This window comes from Manihot esculenta, chromosome 15 (assembly GCF_001659605.2).
Source record: "Manihot esculenta cultivar AM560-2 chromosome 15, M.esculenta_v8, whole genome shotgun sequence".
Taxonomy (NCBI): Eukaryota; Viridiplantae; Streptophyta; class Magnoliopsida; order Malpighiales; family Euphorbiaceae; genus Manihot; species Manihot esculenta.
The window spans coordinates 21021523-21042505 of NC_035175.2; the positions used below are offsets into that span (position 1 = coordinate 21021523).

The 20983-nt window shown below is 32.3% G+C and overlaps 2 protein-coding genes and 1 pseudogene across 2 annotated transcripts; 2 read left to right on the plus strand and 1 right to left on the minus strand.

Moving 5' to 3' along the window:
- The first annotated feature begins 1718 nt into the window (after positions 1 to 1718).
- LOC110607432 (ABC transporter B family member 15) lies at positions 1719 to 8312 on the plus strand. The gene is made up of 7 exons (XM_021746532.2): positions 1719 to 2133; positions 2223 to 2277; positions 2385 to 2563; positions 2671 to 3128; positions 3417 to 3957; positions 4957 to 5865; positions 6685 to 8312. The coding sequence occupies exons 1-7, from the start codon at positions 1897 to 1899 to the stop codon at positions 8083 to 8085; spliced, it is 3780 nt and encodes a 1259-aa protein (XP_021602224.1). The 5' UTR covers positions 1719 to 1896; the 3' UTR covers positions 8086 to 8312.
- A 5788-nt stretch (positions 8313 to 14100) lies between these two features.
- LOC122721967 lies at positions 14101 to 15212 on the minus strand. Its single transcript, XM_043951388.1, has 4 exons — positions 15102 to 15212; positions 14724 to 15017; positions 14525 to 14629; positions 14101 to 14439 (listed from the first exon to the last, which is right to left on the minus strand). Exons 1-4 carry the CDS (start codon positions 15210 to 15212, stop codon positions 14101 to 14103), a joined length of 849 nt encoding a protein of 282 aa, XP_043807323.1.
- A 107-nt stretch (positions 15213 to 15319) lies between these two features.
- LOC110607431 lies at positions 15320 to 20436 on the plus strand (annotated as a pseudogene).
- The last annotated feature ends 547 nt before the right edge of the window (positions 20437 to 20983 follow it).

The window sequence follows — 20983 nt, forward strand, 5'->3', positions numbered from 1 at the left end:
TATATGTATTAATAATTTAATTATTGTTTGTTAAAAAAAGGATGTAAGTTGGAAGAGCATAAGATTGTGGAAATTTTGCGTTCTAAAATTATAAAAATAAAATAAAATAAAATAATAATAACGTTAGGAATCTTTGCTCCATATTTAAAGTTAATCCCTTACTCAATAATTTGTTAATAAATTATTAAACAAACAAATGACTAAAAAAACGTGATTCAAAAAATTAATTTTTTAAAAAAATTTTCTTTTTCATAATTTTTATCTATCATTTTTTTTAAAATATATTAAAATTATTATGTGTTTTACTTTTTTACACTGTAATACTATATAAATTTATAATTATAATTTTATTTAATTTTATTTTTAAAATTTTTTTAAATTTTTATTATTTAATAAAACCTAATCTTTTTAATATAATACAATAAAAAAATTAATAAAAAATTATTTGTTTTAATATATAAAAAAAATATAAATTTTCGTAATTTTCGTTCCTGACACGGGGGTTACATTTTGATTGCAATGAACGAGATCCTCTAAGTGGGCCCAGAAGGCCACAGGGGCGTCATTAATGACGCTATCAGCGATAACACCACTCACCAGGATTAAAGTCAATCACTGATTTTCTCATCATCATCATCAGCAGCAGCAGCAGCACATGTTTATTCAACCTTACTTCTCTCTCTCTCTCTCTTTTCCTTCTTTTTTTTTTTTTCTTTTCTTTTTATATATATTTATGTTTATAAAACGAGGTTGAAATATTATATAATGGAGTTTGTAATGAAATAAATTGGATTTTTTTAGTTTAAAAATTAAATATTCGTATTAGATTTGGGTGAGATTCAAATTTTTATATATTAATTAATGTTTGATATATATTTTATAATAATATTTTTTATATTTTATTTTTTATTTAACATTAAAATATAATATTTTTAAAACATTAATTTTTAAAATAAATTATATATTCATAAATATCTTTATTTAAATCATTATATAAATCTAATAATAAATATATTTAAATAAATTTAGGATCTCTCAATTTATATTTAAAAGAAAAAATGTCAGCGCGGTCCATATGCTATCAGTATTATTCCGCCTACCTTCATGAATTTTAATTCTCATTTCTCTTTGACGATTTTTTCAAAAAACAATTTGAAGGATAAAAAAATGAAAAATTAATAAAAAAGATGTCAAGGACTTTAAAGGAACTCTGGAGGCCACTGGTGGAAAATAACTTCCCCAAAACAGTTTATAATTTTAATATTTTAGGAGTTTGTTAGGTTAATATTAATGATTATTGCGGTTGGTATAGAGTAATATTTTAATTATTAATAATTTTAAATAGTGTTTTGATTATATTATTCAAAAGCTTATTAAATACTGTTTATGTTGTCTGAAAAATATTTTTCATAGAAATATTTTATAAAAAAAAAGCTTACCTTAAATAATTTTAAGAAAATAAAAAAATAAATAAAACTGAGTAATTTAATTATTTTTAAACTATAAATGTGAAAGATGATAATTTTTATTTAATTATTTTGTTTATTTTAGGTTATATTAATTGTTTTGATTTAAAGCTTGTCACACCATTCACATCTCCGAGTGTTACCACTTACCAAATTTTACTTTTCATTTTTATAACGTTGGTTATTGTGGGGCGACCCCTACGCTGCACGGGGCTGTGTATATATATATGTATATACATAGGTGTCTATATTTGCATCTTGACACTGGTATTAGACATAGCCTTGTTGGAGCCAACAGCCGGTGGCCAAAGTCTCCAACACCAGAAGAGCTGTGATCATCTCTCTCTCCCTCTCTCTCTCTCTCTCTCTCTCTCTCTCTCTGAGAGTACTGAAGCTAGTTGCTAGCTAGCTAAATATTGCCAGTGCCAAAATGGGTACAGAGAAAAAGAGTAGTATGGTGAAGAAGAAGAGTAATCATATTGGGTCTATAAGATCAATTTTCATCCATGCAGATCTTGTAGATTGGTTGTTGATGGTTCTTGGGTTCATTGGATCCGTTGGTGATGGTTTCTCAACCCCACTTGTGTTGTTTGTGACTAGCAAATTGATGAACAACATCGGCGGTGCATCTTCTTCCCAGAGTGATTTCTCTCACAACATCAATAAGGTCAGTTGACTGATTTACTAATTCTCTCTTTGTTTTTTCTTCTCTTTTGTTTAACGCTAATTAAATTGCGGTTACGATTCCTTTGGCAGAACGCACTGGCCCTCTGTTACGTGGCTTGTGGACAATGGGTTGTTTGTTTCTTAGGTTGGTTCAAATTTATTTCTTTGTTATATTACTGCTCTTGTTTGGCTTGTTTTGATTGATTAAGAAGAGATTAATTATGGGTTTGAATTGTTTGTTTGGATAATCAGAGGGGTATTGCTGGACAAGGACAGGAGAGAGGCAAGCTACCAGAATGAGAGCAAGATATTTGAAAGCAGTGCTGAGGCAAGAAGTGGGTTATTTTGATTTGCATGTAACAAGTACAGAAGAGGTCATCACAAGTGTGTCAAATGATAGCCTCGTTATTCAAGATGTTCTAAGTGAAAAGGTGAATTGTTGTCTGGTTCTTGATTGAAACCTTTCACCATCCAAGGCGTGATAATTTAGAAATTTCAATATTCTGACTAACTAATGTTTGATAAAATGTCAAATTAGGTGCCAAACTTTTTGATGAACGCTTCCATGTTCTTTGGTTGCTATCTCGTTGGGTTCCTGATGCTTTGGAGGCTCGCAATTGTGGGGTTTCCTTTCATTATCATTCTGGTAATCCCTGGTCTAATGTATGGAAGGACTTTGATGGGATTGGCAAGAAAGATCAGAGAAGAATACAAAAAGGCAGGTACAATTGCAGAGCAGGCAATATCTTCAATCAGGACTGTCTATGCCTTTGTTGGGGAGTCCAAAACTATAGAAGCATATTCCACAGCTCTTGATTTTTCAGTGAAATTGGGGCTCAGGCAAGGTCTGGCTAAGGGCTTGGCCATCGGCAGTAACGGTGTTGTGTTTGCTATTTGGTCTTTTATGTCTTATTATGGTAGCAGAATGGTCATGTATCATAATGCTCGTGGAGGGACTGTTTTCGCTGTTGGTGCCGCAATTGCTGTGGGTGGATTGTAAGTTTCTTTGCTCCTTTTCGATAATCTTTGAATAGGTTTCTTATTTTGTTTCCCATTATGGTTAATAAAATATAATAAAGTAAGGAGAGAAATTACAGCAGCTTGCTTCTCTTTTCTAGGTGCTAGCTAATGCGCTACATGACATGCAAATATTTAGATTAGTGGCAGACAGTTATAATTCAATTTTTTCTGTTTTTATAAAAATCATATCATTTATTACCAAAGCTTTTAGTCATTTTAATAGTAATTTTTTTCTAATACTAATTAATTTTTTTTTACATTTAGAGCCCTTGGTGCTGGGTTATCCAATGTAAAGTATTTCTCAGAAGCATGTACAGCCGGAGAACGGATAATGGAAGTGATAAGAAGAGTTCCTAAAATAGATCTAGAGAACATGGAAGGTGAAGTATTGGAAAATGTGAGAGGTGAAGTAGAATTCAAGCATGCAGAATTTGCATACCCATCAAGACCAGAAAGCATAATCTTCAAAGATTTCAGCTTAAAAATACCAGCAGGGAGGACAGTGGCCTTGGTGGGGAGTAGTGGGTCAGGAAAATCAACAGCAATAGCACTCTTGCAAAGATTTTATGACCCACTTGGTGGGGAAATACTTCTAGATGGGGTGGCTATTGACAAGCTGCAACTCAAGTGGCTAAGGTCACAGATGGGTTTGGTGAGCCAAGAGCCAGCACTCTTTGCAACCAGCATTAAGGAGAACATACTTTTTGGCAAAGAAGACGCCACCCTAGAAGAAGTTATTGAAGCTGCCAAAGCTTCTAATGCTCATAATTTCATATGTCAGTTGCCGCAGGGGTATGACACTCAGGTTTGTTTCTGCTTGTCCTTTAGCTAGGGACACACCACAACCACTGCGCCACCATTACATTTGACTTGCAACAATTTTTATGCTTTTGACACATTTCATATTACACCTCACAGATTCTTTCATAAAACGACAACCCTACTTGTCCTATTATTTCTCTGTCTTCTTCATACCCAGTGTCTACTTGTGTTTTATTGACCGAGAAAAATAGCTTCTTAAGTTTTTCTTTTTTTATATAAATTTTACTTTAAAATTATTTTGTGAAATTCAATTCCAAATTGGCTGCTAGGCTAGGAGCATGAACCCCACAAAATTAAATGACCCCATACCTTCTGCAAGATCTATTGCTTTCCCAAGCCCTAAAAATGGGCACCCATGTGTGTTTTCATCATTTGTTAGATGATGGTATAAATCCTGTGCCTATCACAACCACCACTCTATTTTCCGTTTCTTTTTCTTTTCCTTTAATAATACACCTTGTCTTCAAACTCTTGCTAAAAAAAATAAAGGTAAGGCAAGGAATACCTTTCAAAGTGGGAACATGCTTTAGGTCACATCCACCCAAGACTCCATAAACGCAAATTGGAGCAAGATAAGGACACAGCCTGTACCATGTTTCCTTGTTCTATACACATTCATGAACAATGTTTCTTTATTTTCTTCCATTGTACGTATAAAGTATTTTTAAAATAATGAGTATTAAATTTAAAACTTTGATCTCTTGCATGATTTGCACGTTGATTAGCATCAAACTTTTTTCTTAATCTTTGTCTTGATGATTAAACTAGACTACATGCAACCCATAATCATTCAACAACACTTTAGGGATATAAAATTTAGCAAAATGATGAGAACCCACTTTTTGTGCTAAATCAAATATTATAAGCAACCCTTTAGTTAGATATGCATGCATCCATATTTTATTGAGAAACATCTTTAGTCCTATGCTTTATTCCAATATTTAATTAGCCACTAATTAAAATACTAATACATGATTAACAGGTTGGAGAGCGAGGAGTTCAAATGTCCGGGGGACAAAAACAAAGAATTGCTATTGCAAGAGCAATAATTAAAGCACCAAGAATCCTCCTTCTTGACGAGGCAACAAGTGCATTAGATTCCGAATCCGAACGCATTGTCCAAGAGGCACTGGATAAAGCTGCTGTTGGCCGCACCACCATAGTCATAGCTCACCGTCTTTCCACCATCCGAAACGCCGACATAATCGCTGTGGTCCAAAATGGCCAGGTGATGGAAACAGGTTCTCATGATGAGTTAATGGAAATTGAAGATGGATTGTACACAACCTTAGTCCGTCTTCAAGAAAGAGAAAAAGATATAACCAATGAAGATGATCAATGTTATATACCCTCTTCTTCTTTAATCTCGAAAATAGACATGAATAATACCAGCAGTCGCAGGTTATCAATGGTCAGTAGGTCAAGCTCAGCCAATTCAATGGCTCCAAGTCGAGCTTCGGTCACCGGAGAAGATATACAATTAGAGGAGCAAAATTTTCCAGTACCCTCATTTCGTAGATTGCTAGCTTTGAACTTGCCAGAATGGAAACAAGCAGGCTTTGGGTGCTTAGGTGCAATTTTATTTGGTGGTGTTCAACCACTATACGCATTTGCAATGGGGTCAATGATTTCTATATATTTTTACACAGATCATGATGAGATCAAGAAGCAAATAAGAATTTACGCATTATGCTTTCTGGGGCTGGCAATCTTCTCATTGATCATTAACATTGTTCAGCACTATAATTTTGCATATATGGGTGAGCACTTGACCAAGAGGATAAGAGAGAGGATGCTTTCAAAGATACTCACTTTTGAAGTTGGGTGGTTTGATCAAGATGAGAATTCAAGTGGTGCAATTTGCTCTAGGCTCGCCAAAGATGCCAATGTGGTACGTGGTTTTATTTACTATAAAATTTAGCATCACCATTGATGATTAGTTAATCATGTTGATTAATAAGCATCTTCATATATAGTGTAAATTTTCAAACTTTTTAACTTAAAGCCAACTTAATAAAAAGAAAATGACATTTTAGTTAGTAAATTGGTGATAACTTTAGATTTAGACATTTTTAATTCCCTAATTCTTTTAAATAATTGAAATTTAATTAATCAGAAAGAGATGAGACAAGAACAAATGTATCTAACACAGCTTTGTTTATTCGGTATGATTTTGACAAGCCTTTTGACTCCACTTAGAATCTCACACACACAGAACTGAGTGGGTCCATAATTGAATTGTTGAAAACTACTTTGTACTTTCACTTCAAGGATTAACTCCTACATTCTTCTCTATCGTCATAGATTAGACCCAGCTAGCTTCTATTTTTCATATTTTTGCAGATAGGTATATAGCACCTAATTTAATCATTTGATTAGGAGGTTCCTTACCTCACCTGCTGGAGCAGTCATGACAATTTTCTACTATCAAATTGCACATTATATTCTATTCTGTTCCTTTCAACAATTTCTTCTATTCTCTATTATTCATTATTGGAGATTTTGTCAATAACTATTATTTTACTTGGCTGTTATGACCAACTTCTGGATAGTTCTATGTCATTCTATTCCTTGACTTTCTATATATATCTATTCATTTATTTATCTCCTGTTGTTAATAAACTACAAATTTTCTTCCAATTATTAAACCGTCTTTGCTTCTGGAACTTTGTGGGCTGAGTCTATATCTGTTTTTGTTTCATGGGCACAGGTGAGATCTCTAGTGGGTGACAGAATGGCTCTTGTAGTACAAACAGTCTCAGCTGTAACCATAGCCTGCACAATGGGCATTGTCATTGCTTGGAGACTTGCTATTGTGATGATAGCAGTCCAACCAATCATCATTGTTTGTTTTTATGTCAGACGTGTTCTGCTTAAAAGCATGTCCCAGAAGGCCATCAAAGCCCAAGACGAAAGCAGCAAGCTCGCGGCAGAGGCCGTGTCCAACCTCCGAACCATTACTGCCTTCTCCTCTCAAGATCGAATTCTTCGAATGCTCGAAAAATCCCAAGAAGGCCCACAGAGAGAAAGCATCAGACAATCACTGTTTGCAGGAGTTGGACTCGGTACATCTCAAAGTCTAATGTCCTGCACTTGGGCCCTTGATTTTTGGTATGGTGGAAGGCTTATTTCTAAAGGGTATATCTCTGCTAAAGCCTTGTTTGAGACGTTTATGGTCTTGGTAAGCACAGGTCGTGTCATAGCCGATGCTGGAAGTATGACCACTGACCTAGCCAAGGGCTCGGATGCTGTTGGGTCAGTTTTTGCTGTTTTGGACCGGTACACAAAAATTGAGCCTGATGACCCTGATGGGTTTAAGCCTGAAACAATAATGGGCCACGTAGAGCTTCGAGATGTAGACTTTGCATACCCAGCAAGACCTGATGTGATCATCTTTAAAAGCTTTTCAATCAAAATTGAAGCAGGGAAATCAACAGCATTGGTGGGACAAAGTGGGTCCGGAAAATCAACAATCATTGGGTTAATAGAGAGATTTTATGATCCAATCAGAGGTACAGTGAAAATAGACGGTCGAGATATCAAGTCATATCACTTGAGATCATTGAGAAAGTACATTGCTTTAGTCAGTCAGGAGCCCACATTATTTGCTGGGACCATAAGGGAAAACATTGTGTATGGTACATCAGACAAAAACGATGAATCAGAGATCATTGAAGCGGCAAAGGCAGCCAATGCTCATGATTTCATCACAGGATTAAAGGATGGATATGACACGTGGTGTGGGGACAGGGGAGTGCAGCTGTCAGGTGGGCAAAAGCAGAGAATTGCAATAGCTCGTGCAATACTGAAAAATCCTGCAGTGTTGCTGCTAGATGAGGCGACTAGTGCGCTTGATGGTCAGTCAGAGAAGGTGGTGCAAGACGCCCTAGAGCGCGTGATGGTTGGGAGGACAAGTGTGGTTGTGGCACACAGGCTAAGTACCATACAGAATTGTGATCTGATTGCTGTGTTAGATAAAGGACAAGTGGTGGAGCAAGGGACCCACTCATCCTTGTTGGCAAAGGGACCCACAGGAGCTTACTTCTCATTGGTAAGTCTCCAAAGGACCCCACATTATAGCAGCAATGCTAGTAGCCATGCATTCAATTGAGTTTTTTTTTTTTTTAATGATTGCCATCAAAATGGTTTAAAAATGAAAACCATGGTTTTTTAGTAGAGAGAAGATGGCAGCTTTTATTTTATTTTATTTTATTTTGTGTGAGAATTTAGGATATATAAAATTGTGATAATAATTATAAGGATATATGCAAATTGTATATATAGAAGAAAGACAAAAATGGGAAGACTGTTAATAAAGTCTATCTTTATTTTCGAAAATTCCAATTTTAATCCTTTTCATATTTAAAAAATTGAATATAAAACATTAAATATTAATAAATAATTGATATGGTTTATGTTAAATTAAAGATAGTAAAATTGGGTTAAATCAAAAGTAAGCAACTTACTCAAATCTTACTTTGTTTTTACAAAATTAGTGACCAAGAAAATGTCATTTTTTATTTAAAAAAAAATGAAAATGTTACGAATCTTTATATTTATATTTTAATGTTAAAATTTTAGATAAAAAGGATCAATTTTTTTTCACATTTATTTTAATATTAGCTATTAATTTTGATTAAAATTTTTTTAATTTATATATCATGTCATTTGAATTATTACTTTTCAGATTTTTAAATAAAAAAATTTTAAAATTTATATTAATTCATATTTATATCTAAATTTTTTAATTTTAAATAATAAAATTATTTTTTTAATTTATTACAATTATAATTAAAATGATTAAATTAAATATAAATTATAATATAATCCCTAAAATTTTATTTAATTAATAAAATAGTTTTTAAAAATATATTTTTATTTTAATAATATCATTTTTTATTAATTTCATTATTTACTTCTCAATCTCACTTTTAATATCTTATAAATTAATAAAAAAAATTAAAATATAAAAAAAATTATAGACTAAAATATATAATATTTCTTTTTATTTAATATTATTAATATAATAATATATTTTTCATACTTAATTTATAATATTGAATATAAAAATTCAATAAAATATTTTAATGTATAGTATTTATATGTAATATTTTATATAATAGAAATTTATTTATAATAAATATTTTATTTAATATTATATATAATAAATATAAAAAAATTATTTTTAATATATAATTTAAATTAAAAAATTATATAATTTATTAATATAAAATTTTAAAAACTATATTTATTATTAACTTTTCTCAGTCTATTGATCCTAATTGGGATAAATTAAAATATTTTATTATTTGAAATTTAAAATTTAAAATATAAATATAAATTAATACAAAACGTTTGAATTTTTTTCATTCAGCGACTCTTTAAATAATAAATTAGATCGTTTAATATTGAGTTTAAATTGAAAATATCAACTGAATCAAATTAATTCAGATATTTAATTTAATTTTTTATTTATTTTAGTTTAATTTAATTTTTAATTTTAAAAATTTTAATTATTTTAGTTTAATTCAATTTTTATCAAAAAAAATTAAAAAAAAAACGAATCGAATTAATTAGTAATAATAGTATATTATTTTTAATAATATAAAGATATTAAATTATAATTAAAGTTAAAATATTTTAATTAAATTTTAAAATATTAAAAGTAAGGCGTAAAAAATAAAAAGTTTATTAAATATTTAAATAAATCAAACTGAATTGAATCGAATTGAATCATATCGATTCGATTTGATTTATGAACAAAATTTGGTTGATTTTTATAAATATTAAAATTTCAATTTTTAATTTATTCAATTCGGTTCGATTTTAAATCGATTTGGTCGAATGTTTACCCTAAATATGATATGCGAATTAAAAAATATTAAAATTAATTAAAATTAACAGCTAAAACAGAGATAAATGTAAAAAAAATTAATTTTATTATATAAAATTTTAAGTGTAGGATATAAATGTAGAAATTTGTAAACAATTAAATTCTTATATTCAATAATGTTTAAATTTAGCGGAGAATTAGGGTAGAAGCACCCTAAGCTAAAAGTAAGACTTTAAGTAGTCAAAATCAATTCCTAAAAAACACAAAATTAAGTGATCGAGTATTTGATGTGGATTAATGGAATTATTATATTAATCTTTTTTTTTTAAAAAAAAATGATGTGTGCAATTTGAAATTAAAATTGAAAATTCTCTCTCATATATCAAGAGATACAAGTCTGGCTCAATGCATGTGCATCTTCTCCAAATTCAAAATGTGTTGTTAGCTCCTAAATTTAAAAGAGTATATTTGAAAATGTGTATTTAGTTTTCAAAAATAAAAGGATAACATGTAAAATTATACATTTTTTACAAGGAAAAAATTCAAACTTCCAATAAGATATAAAATGATTCTGATTTTAATTTAATTGATTAATTTTATATTTAATATAAAATAAATTGATTTTAATTCAATAGACTCATTTTGTAATTGGCATAATATGAATTATTGATTTTAATTTTTGTAATTAGCATAATATGAATCGATTTTAATTTATATTACATACATATAGTAGGAATAAGATTATTTTGATCTTAACTCATTTTATAATTCATACTAATTTTATAATTCATATGAATTGATCTTAATTTATACGATTCATATATAATGGAAATAAAATTATTTTTATTTTAATTAAATTTAATTATATATAATAGACGTTGAGATGATTTTAATTTTAATTCAATTGAATTAGATATAGTTTATATAAGGTGAATTGATTTTAATTCGATTAAATTAAATTAAAATTAATATAAAGTAATTTGATTTAATTTAATTGATTCACTTTATAATTGATATATTATAAACTAGTCTTAATATAAAATAATTTTTAATTTAAAAATTTATAAAAAATATAATGTAATATATTATATTAGATTAGATTATAAAAACCCATTCTTTTATATTATATTATAATGTTATATTATATACTTTCAATGTGAAAAAAAATTCTTAAATAAATTATTAAATAAAAGAAAAAAAAGAAAACAGTGTTGAATTACATTATGTTATTTAATTTTGCTTTATTAAATAAATGAAAACTCTACTCCCACACTCAAAGAATTGATTTTAATGTTGATCCACCTGATTCTCTCCAAAAAGTGTGTTTATTTGTGGAAAGGATTTGGCAACCAAAAACTATTTTTCAAAAAGTGTGTTAATAGGCAAGATTTGGACAGACCCTTTTCAAAATGAGACAGTTGGGATTGAGCTTGAATGGAGACTATCTCAGCTTGATGCATCGAGAAAGAGGCTAGGTCTAGAAGTAGGTTGACTAAAGACCAAGCCAATCTCGCGAATGCCCTGTTCAGAAAGAAAGATTTGGACAGACCTTTTAAATATAAATATTATGTTCGTCTTTTAAATGTAATTTTAATTTATATATAACTTAAATTATATAAATTGTTTCTTTTCTATATTTTTCTGGTAAATTATTTTTAAATTAAAATTATTATAATAATTAACCCTTTAATATACATGCATGTTGTAAAATACATGGCTGTACAATGCACAATTACTAAAAGAAATATTTATTGAACTGAAAAAAAAAATAAAATTAAAAGAGTACAACTTCAAAGGATCAAGAAAACGTTAGTTTGACTGGCGGTTTCTTAGTCTCAAAAACCTGCCATCTCAAGTACAAAAATTTTACTCTGTTGGCGTTTTCTTGAGAATTTTTTCTTACTCTCTGCACTACATTATTTTGAAAAATTGTTTTTTATAATATTATTCTGACAATTAACCCCTAGTATTTAGTCATATTGGTTTTCTCTCCATAACTTGAGTCTAGTATTTAATCATTTGAGATTCAATTGAGTGAGTTAATTTTTTTACACACTATTAAAAATAAGTGTAAAGTGTTTGAGAGAAAAAGAAAAATTGTAATAAGAGTGCAGGATTTCCTCAAATTTAAAGGATTTTTAATGAAATAAATATAAAAATATTAATTTATTATAATATAATAATTAAAAAAAATTTTATAATTCAATTATTTTATATGTACATATTCATATAATAATGAATATTATTAGTTTAATTATTATTTATAGTATTTTTAATTTATGTATTGTAAGTTTAAATAATTTATTGATATAAAATTTTAATTTTTTTAAAAATTTTAATTAATAATATATAAAAGATTAATATGGAATAAAAATAAAATTAAAATAACTATCATGATTGGAAACTACTTTAATTTTAGAGCTAATATAAAATGCAACTGATATGCACCTATCAACACAAATACATAAAATTAAAAAATACTCTCATAATCAAAATATTAAAGAAAGAAATATTCACAGATAAAATAAAAATAAAAATAAAATTTCACTATAATCGAAAAATAGTAATACAATTTCTCAAAACTTTAATTTTAATATGTTTTTTAAAATTTTACATAGTATATATATAAAAAGAAAAAATATAATTACAACACATTTTCATCATTTATCTAATTTGGATCGTAGTTCAACCATAAAAAAATATATCTAAATTTAAGGTATATAAATATTAAATGTATATTAATTATTTTTGCTTTTTTAAAAAGTTTATTAATATTTTATTTAACTGCTTAGATGTTTATACGTTATCGGTCGTATCCTATAGATGAACTAAATAGCTTTCGAAAAAGCAAAGCTAACTTATACCTAAGCAGGGAACCATAATGGATCGAATATATACTTGAAAATTCAACCAGCAGCGTTGACAATCAACTTCAAGCAACCAAACAGCTAAGAAAGTTTCTCATGCATAGACACCAACTAAGCCAAAGGAATTGAGAAAGATAAGCAGCAAACCACCAGGAAGAGCAAGGACTCGAGCTAGTCCTAGGTGAACCGGGAAACGAAATGGCACTCGTGAGCTGCTCAAGTTCATCTAACGAAAACTAAGTCTTTCGAACTCTTCTTTTAACTGCAAGCCAAGAATGCTTTTTAAAGCTCCAAATCACACTACAGGGGAAGCTAGCTATTAGCCACATGCAAGCTACTCCGATGTGCAATACCATGTGCAGAGTAGCTTTTAAGTAAAATGTTTATGCTTTTCGTTTAGAAAGCCGGTTGACAATTCTGTTTCATTTGATTACTTCATTGCTTAATGTTGAATGTGGAGAATGAGAGTGCTTCATGCCTTAGTAGGTTTGGGAATTTCATTTCAAATGGAGAAAAAGGTCAGCAAATTGAAAGCATGTTGTCCTTTCCTTTTTTCAGTATCATTTTTCTTTTGTTCCTCAGGGGACTAAATGCTAGCTTCTGTATTTAATTTGTGAAATATTTAAAATTCGATTAAGCACTACAAGACTTTGCAAAATCACCAACGGAAATTTCCGTTGGTGAGCGTTGAAGATCCGTTAATGGAACTTTTCACTAACGGATCTGTGACTCCATTAACGGATCTGTGACGGATTTATTCCGTCAGAAAAATCCTCGTTGGTAAATTATTCACTAATGAAAATTTGTATCCGTTAGTGACAGTGACGGATCACCAACGGAATTTTCCGTTGGTGTCAGTGACGGATCACCGACGGATTTTCCGTTGGTGTCAGTGACGGATCACCAACAGAAAATCCGTTGGTGACAGTGATGGATCACCAACGGAAAATCCGTTGGTGACAGTGACGGATCACCAACGAAAAATCCGTTGGTGACACTAACGGATTTTCGGTTACTAATCCGTTAGTGAATAAAAATACACCAATTGCAAATTCTACCCTGTACCTGTACCCCTACTACATTCATATACTGTACATTAATATATCCCCTGTACAAATACATCCATCTGTATATTCATATACATCCATTATCATACTGGACAATAATAATACTATAAAAGGACAAAACCAAATTGCTCATTAAAATATATTTAAAACGTAAAGAATTTGTACTACAATTATAATTTAGACTAAAAATTATCAACTGGTTATAACAAAATATACATACTAAACTAAACTAGCTAGCTCATCATCTGTGTCATCATCACTGTCTGTATGATGATCAGCAATGATAGGTGCATCATCAGGCCGCTGCTGTGGGGACAGAGCTGGAGGTGCCCTAGGAGCAAATGGCTGAGTGGATGTCCCTATACCGTGTGTGCCATCATCCTATACATAAACGTCTGCAACTCATCCAGCACTGTGGTAATTCGACCATTCTCTGTCTCTAGCCGATCTATTTTATTCTGCATCATGGTCATTGCTTCAACTGCAGGAGGATCCACTGGGGGTGCAGACGTATATGAAGCAGAACAATGAGATGGGTCATGAAAATATGCTGAAGCCTGGGATCCTAACCCATAAACGCGACTCTTTTTCTGCCCACCAACCGCTTCGTAGTACAACTGGGCCTCATTAATGGGCATCGGCTCATTGCTTCCCTCCTGTTGCTGTGTTGTAGCCTCCTTCAGTTGGACATATTTATCCTGCATTACAAATTTAAAGTCACGTATAAGTAAAACAATTTAAGTAAATCAAATTTGTTAACAACTACATTTATTATCAACTTACATTAATAGCTTTTGACCTCGCATCAATAAAACCCTCCGTCCCTTTTCTCTTATGTATGGCCTCAAAAAGCTCATGAGAAAGTGGTTCCCTGCCTAGTCTTTCTCTCTGTTACCAATTATAAGAAGTGCAGCATTTATCATCCAATCCAAACAAAATATATTTAATATGATAAATATGAAATAAAAATTTTTACTAATACCATCCTCTGCTGGTGGGTATACTGTGAAACTGAACCGCAGGCGTGCCTAGAAATGCCAGATCCTGAACCTCCTACCTCACTGCGCCTATTTGCAGAAAACTTGTCACACTTCTCTTTGTATTCAGAAGTGTTACAAGTTTCCTGCCACTTACTCAAAACAGAATTTAGTGTAGCAAGATTCTTTGTTTTCCCTTTCCTAATTTCCCACATTAAGCCCCTATATCTGTCAGCTGCTTTTTTTTTCCATGCAATTTTGACCAAGCTGTCAATTGCTTGGTCCCATATGAAGTATTTCTGCAAAAAGATTCAATTATATGAGTTGTTAGTACTTACTCAATTCATAATATATGTGAAAATGCTTAAAGAAGTACACATCACCTTGAATTCCTGCCAATAAAACTCCTTGATGTCATGTGGCACTGTCTTCCAACAGTGCCCTTCCGCGACCAGTCTTTCTTTTATTATCAGAGTAATCTTGCGACTGCACATCTCCGACGGATGTAAACTACATGAAAAAACGTGACTTAGTATAGGGTAACAATGAAATTTATCGTAATTAAGAAATAATTAACTATTACTTGTTATTAATGAGTGAAATGGTCTGTCGGAATGACTGTGTGCCGCCTACAGCAGTGGTCGATCCTGCTGATGCTGGTGCAGATGCTGGAGCAGATGATGGAGTAGATGCTGATCCAGATCCTGTCCCTCTATCTGATGTAGTACCAGAAGTGGATGCAGGTTGAGGATAATGTAAATGTGATACCGCAGGTCGTGGAGCTTGAGTATGACGGTGCAGACAATGACTGTGACGGTGAGGAGGTAGAAGGGGACGGGGAGGCAATGCATCGGTACATGGTGGAACTGGTGGACCTGGTCGATCCCTATGACATGGCTGTACACCAGATGCAAGTGATACCCATATCTGAAGCTCTGTATCCCCAAGTCCCGTCGATGCCTGTGGTAACTGCGGCTCATGCTCTTGTCCATCATCTGCATTCGCCTCCTCTTGGCTTGCACTAGAAGGTAGTCAAACTGGTCCTCTAGACTACTTAACCCGTCCACGTCCCCTCATCTGTGTACAAATAAAAAATAATCAATGCCAATATTAATATAATGTGTAGACATTAAATTAAAAATATACAAACGTAGTAAGTTACTCACTGAGAAGTGATGGAAATATACTACTATATAAAATATGCATTCTATATAAAATATGCATAATTGTATCATGTGTAGACATTACTGAATTTCAAAGTCAAATGTCAATGATAATCTGATAACCTCATTAATTTTGGAAACAACTATAAGAGAATTTGAACTTGCCTAATATCAATTGCAGTATCTTCCACTAGAGGGGGAGGTGCCGGGGCAGTAGAACCAGGTTGGTAAGGCTGTTAATGAGAAATTTGAGCAATCAGTACATATTTTCAGCCATGTATTGAGCAATCAAAAATTTAAAGTGTGCACCTGCTGGTGCAGTTAGCAAGTGCACCAGCAGGTGCAATTTCAAGTGCACTTGCTGGTGCACTTGGCAAGTGCACTTGCTAGTGCACTTGGCAAGTGCACCAGCAGGTGCACACATTAAAGTGCACCAGCAGGTGCACACATTAAATTGTACCTACTGGTACATTTGCCAAGTGCACCAGCAAGTGCAATTTCAAGTGCACCAGCTGGTGCAATTTAATGTGTGCACCTGCTGGTGCACTTGAAATGTGCACCTGCTGGTGCACCAGCAGGTGCACACATTAAAGTGCACCAACAGGTGCACACATTAAATTGCACCTGCTGGTGCACTTGCCAAGTGCACCAGCAGGTGCAATTTCAAGTGCACCTGTTGGTACACTTGGCAAGTACACCAGCAGGTGCACAAGTGCACCAGCATGTGCACTTTAAATGTGCACCTGCTGGTGCACTTGAAATGTGCACCTGCTGGTGCACTTGCCAAGTGCACCAGCAGGTGCACACATTAAATTGCACCTGCTGGTGCACTTGCCAAGTGCACCAGCAGGTGCAATTTCAAGTGCACCTTGGCAAGTGCACATGTAGGTGCAATCCCAAGTGCGATTAGTGTAATTATGACAAATGGCTAATGCATATCTTTTAACATTTTGGGTGTCTAAAAAAGCAGAAGAAAGAATTACTATGAGCATATTCTAAAGTTGTAGTTGCCTTAAAGAATCAAATATGATTCTGCAAAGATTAAGCACTATGAATTTCACTCCAACCACTTAATCAATCAACCATGAAATTAACTAACTATAACGACAGAAATGAACGTCCCAAAATAAAGAATAAAGTGATTCAGTTACTTTTTTTAATATAATTGCAAGCATTTTTTGTATCGATCAATGATAAAATATTCTCAATAAATATTTACTCTATTTATAAAAATTGAATATTCGACTTTATTTGAGAAAGAAGACTACTGAACCACTCATCACAAGCTTATTACTTTGCAATTATTTAAGAACATGTCTTGAAAATTAAACCTAGCTGAACTCATCAAGATAATTTTATTTTTCCCTAATTTAACTGTCAAGAGCTTACCAATATGACAAACTAACTTGTAGATAAACAACTGAAGAAAAAGAACAATCAACCAATGATTAGTTTTGGCTTAATTAGTGTTATTCAAGTCCTCTCCATGGCTGTGAGATTACTAGTTCAAACCCAATTAGAGTCTAATCAACTTCTTTCTTAAAAAGAAAATTGTCATGCATTTGCAGGATCTTTCTATTGGGAATGAAAATCCCACATTCATATTGCAACATCAAATTGACTAGTTATTTTAGCATGTAAAACAATTTCAATCATTTATAAAAACCCATATAAAGTGAATACACAGATGTATTTTCCTAAGATGAAATCTATGCTTGAAGGTAGTAAACATGCACATGCATGCTTCCTTCTTAGTTGGAGAAACAACACCACACATTCTTTTGCCCTAATTTACATATCCTCCTTGAAATAGAACTATCTGGTTTATTGAGAAAAAAAGAAGAAGAAGAAGAAGAAGAAGAAGAAGAGGAAGAGCAGTACCAGGTGAGAGCTGAACCGCAGGATTTCTCGTTAAAACCAAAGAGCAGTACCCGTGGAAACTGTCCGTGGAGAAGGGAAAGACTGGTGAGAGAGACGTACGGGCTCAACCGTGGACAGTGATGCCGAGAAGGGGCGCACTTATCGGCGATGGACGGCGGCGGACCGTTGATCGAGGCGGACGAAGGATGCCGGCGGCAGTGAACGAACGGGAGATTGGACGCAAGCTCATATTTCAGAGTGAATTTGATTTGGCAAACACATGATTTAGGATTTCATTTAGGATCGTATATTTGGCTCCACAATTCACTAACGGAATGCTTAGTCCGTTAGTGAAAAAACGAAATAAATAATAAATTCACTATTTTACCCACGGACTTCTAACGGGAAAAGATCCGTTAGTATTTTACTAACGGACCACTGACGGATGGTTTCATCCGTTAGTGGGCAATATGATACAAATATTCCGTCGGTGAATCCATTAGTTTCACTAACGGACTTCAATCCGTTGGTAAAGTCCGTTAGTGATCTCCTTAATTTTTGTAGTGAAGGCTGTTATGGCAAAGGCCATTGTTGTTATTAATCTTATTGGTGACATTATTCACTTGTAACATATCTAAGCTTTCTGATCTACTAGTGCAGATTTATTCAAAGTTTCAAACTAATTAGTTGCCTACTGTTTTGGCAGGAAGGGAAATATGAGACAAGAAACTAGCTTTGAGGAAGTAAACCATGGTATGGCTTAACAACTTGCAACGATATGTTCCTGCCCTTTCTGTTAAATCATGCTAGTATTTTAAATTATGTTGTATTGCTTATCTTGAATGTGGATTCAAGAATTAAAAAGTCTATGTGCTGTAGCTGTAGGTTACTTTGATTACCAACATGCTCAATACATGTGTTAGAGAATTCCTTTTTTATCATAATAATATGGGTGATTTACAATTTAGTCCCTGGGTATTACCATTATTAACAAGTCAGTTCCTGTATTTTTAGAAACCTATTAAAACGTCCTTATGTTTTATTTTCGTGAACGAAATAGTCCTTCCGTCCTATTTTCCGTTAAAATTAGATAAAAGAGGAGAGAGAAAATTTTTAAAATCCAATTTTACCCTCAAATAAAACCATTTATTTAGTCCTTGTATATTACAATTATTAACAAGTTAGTCCTTACATTTTCAAAAATCTATTAAAATATTTTTATCTTTTTTCATATCTATTAAAACGTCCTTATCGTTTTTTTTTGTCAATGAAATAGTCCCTATCTTTTCTCATATCTATTAAAACATTCTTATCATTTTTTTATGTCAACGAAATAGTCCCTCCTCATCGTTTCTTTCTGTCAACGAAATCATCCCTCCCTATATTTTTAGAAATCTATTAAAACGTCCTTATTGTTTCTTTTTGTCAGCCAAATAGTCCCTATCTTTTCTCAGATCTATTAATACGTCCTTATCGTTTCTTTTTGTCAACGAAATAGTCACTGTCTTTTCTTTCGTCCTCCTCCTCCTCCTCCGAAAAGAAGAAGAAGAAGAAGAAGAAGAAGAAGAAGGAGAAGAAGAGAAGAAGAAGTAGGAGAAGAAGAAGAAGAAGAAGAAGAAGAAGAAGAAGGAGAAGAAGGAGAAGAAGGAGAAGAAGGAGAAGAAGCAGAAGAAGAAGGAGAAGAAGCAGAAGAAGAAGGAGAAGAAGAAGAAGAAGAAGAAGGAGAAGAAGAAGAAGAGGGAGAAGAAGGAGAAGAAGGAGAAGAAGCAGAAGAAGAAGGAGAAGAAGAAGAAGAAGAAGAAGGAGAAGGAGAAGGAGAAGAAGAAGAAGAAGGAGAAGAAGGAGAAGAAGGAGAAGACGGCAAAAATAAACAGAAGGACTATTTCGTTGACGGAGAGAAAACATAAGGACGTTTTAATAGGTTTCTAAAAATACAGGGACTGACTTGTTAATAATGGTAATACCCAGGGACTAAATCGTAAATTACCCTAATAATAATTAGGAGGAAAATAAGCACGTGTTCTCATGCTTTCACTCTCATCCTTCCTCATCCATTTTCTTCATCCTTCCTTATCAATCCACCCTAAATCCTGTGATAATCCCATTACCCATAGATCATTATGTTTTCTTGTGATTTTTTACCTTTTCCTTTAGGGCTTCCACTAACCTTCTCATCTGTGTGATTTATCTGTAGAGGAGGATACACTTCTTGCAGGCATTAACAGCTACAGGCAGTCATTGAATTTGACTACCCTTACGAAGAATGATAATGCATAATGCCTTGATGACGAACTAGCTGATCAATTTAAAGAGTCAGCCTTGTACAAACAGCACAGGCTCCAATACAGTGCTAGGCACTGAACCTCAGTTCCTCAATTATGAAAGTATTTTAGCCAAATGTCATTTGAAGGTCTCCAATACAAAGGACGGATCTACAATGGCTGCTTGTGTTCCCAACTTGGATCCCAGTCTTGTACTCACGAAATTTACACAAACTCTATACTCGAGAAATCTCAACCGCACTAAGTATACTGGAGCGGGAATAGATTCTGATAGAAACTGGATTGTTGTCCTTCTGACGACTAGCACATCTGAAGAAAGCTTCGATACTTACAATGCAGCTAGCCTGACAACCAAGAATGATCATATATCTCACTTACTTGTTTTGCTGATGGCTTCTCTCTTCTCGTTGTGAAGCGATGGATTTATTCTAAACCTTTTAAACATTATTAAGTTTTATAAATTTATTCTAAACATTCAACTTTGTTAAATATTTTTATGTATGAATATAAATTATAATAATTATGAATGATATTTAATTTATATTGAATATGCTTTTTAGTTGTAAATTATTTAGATTATACAGGAGAAATTATTTTGTTGACGATAATGAAAAATTTTAAAAATATAATTTTGCGACGAATTCGATAAAATAATTTTAATATTTTCAATAGATATGCGACGATTATTTTTCGTCACTAATTATTTTCAACGGCAAATTAGCTATGGGATGGATTTAGCGGCAAATTAGCTATGGGATGGATTTAGCTTTTTCGACGAACAAAATTTGTTGCTAATGCTTTTGACAGAATAATTCATCAAAAATCTGTTACAAATATTTGGATGAATTTTATATTTAAAAAATATTAGCGATATAATTTTATACGATGAATTTTAAACTGTTAGAAATCCATCGCTCATAGTCGTCTTTTATAGTGTTAAGTGCCCAAAAGTACCATCTT

Coding starts and splice junctions, on each gene's coding strand:
- LOC110607432 (XM_021746532.2), top strand. CDS start 1,897: ATGGGTACAGAGAAAAAGAGTAGTATGGTGAAGAAGAAGAGTAATCAT. Junction 3,129..3,416: donor GCAATTGCTGTGGGTGGATT/GTAAGTTTCTTT, acceptor TTTTACATTTAG/AGCCCTTGGTGCTGGGTTAT. Junction 5,866..6,684: donor TCGCCAAAGATGCCAATGTG/GTACGTGGTTTT, acceptor TCATGGGCACAG/GTGAGATCTCTAGTGGGTGA.
- LOC122721967 (XM_043951388.1), bottom strand. CDS start 15,212: ATGTGCAGTCGCAAGATTACTCTGATAATAAAAGAAAGACTGGTCGCG. Junction 15,018..15,101: donor TTTATTGGCAGGAATTCAAG/GTGATGTGTACT, acceptor ATCTTTTTGCAG/AAATACTTCATATGGGACCA. Junction 14,440..14,524: donor CGAGGTCAAAAGCTATTAAT/GTAAGTTGATAA, acceptor TTTGTAATGCAG/GATAAATATGTCCAACTGAA.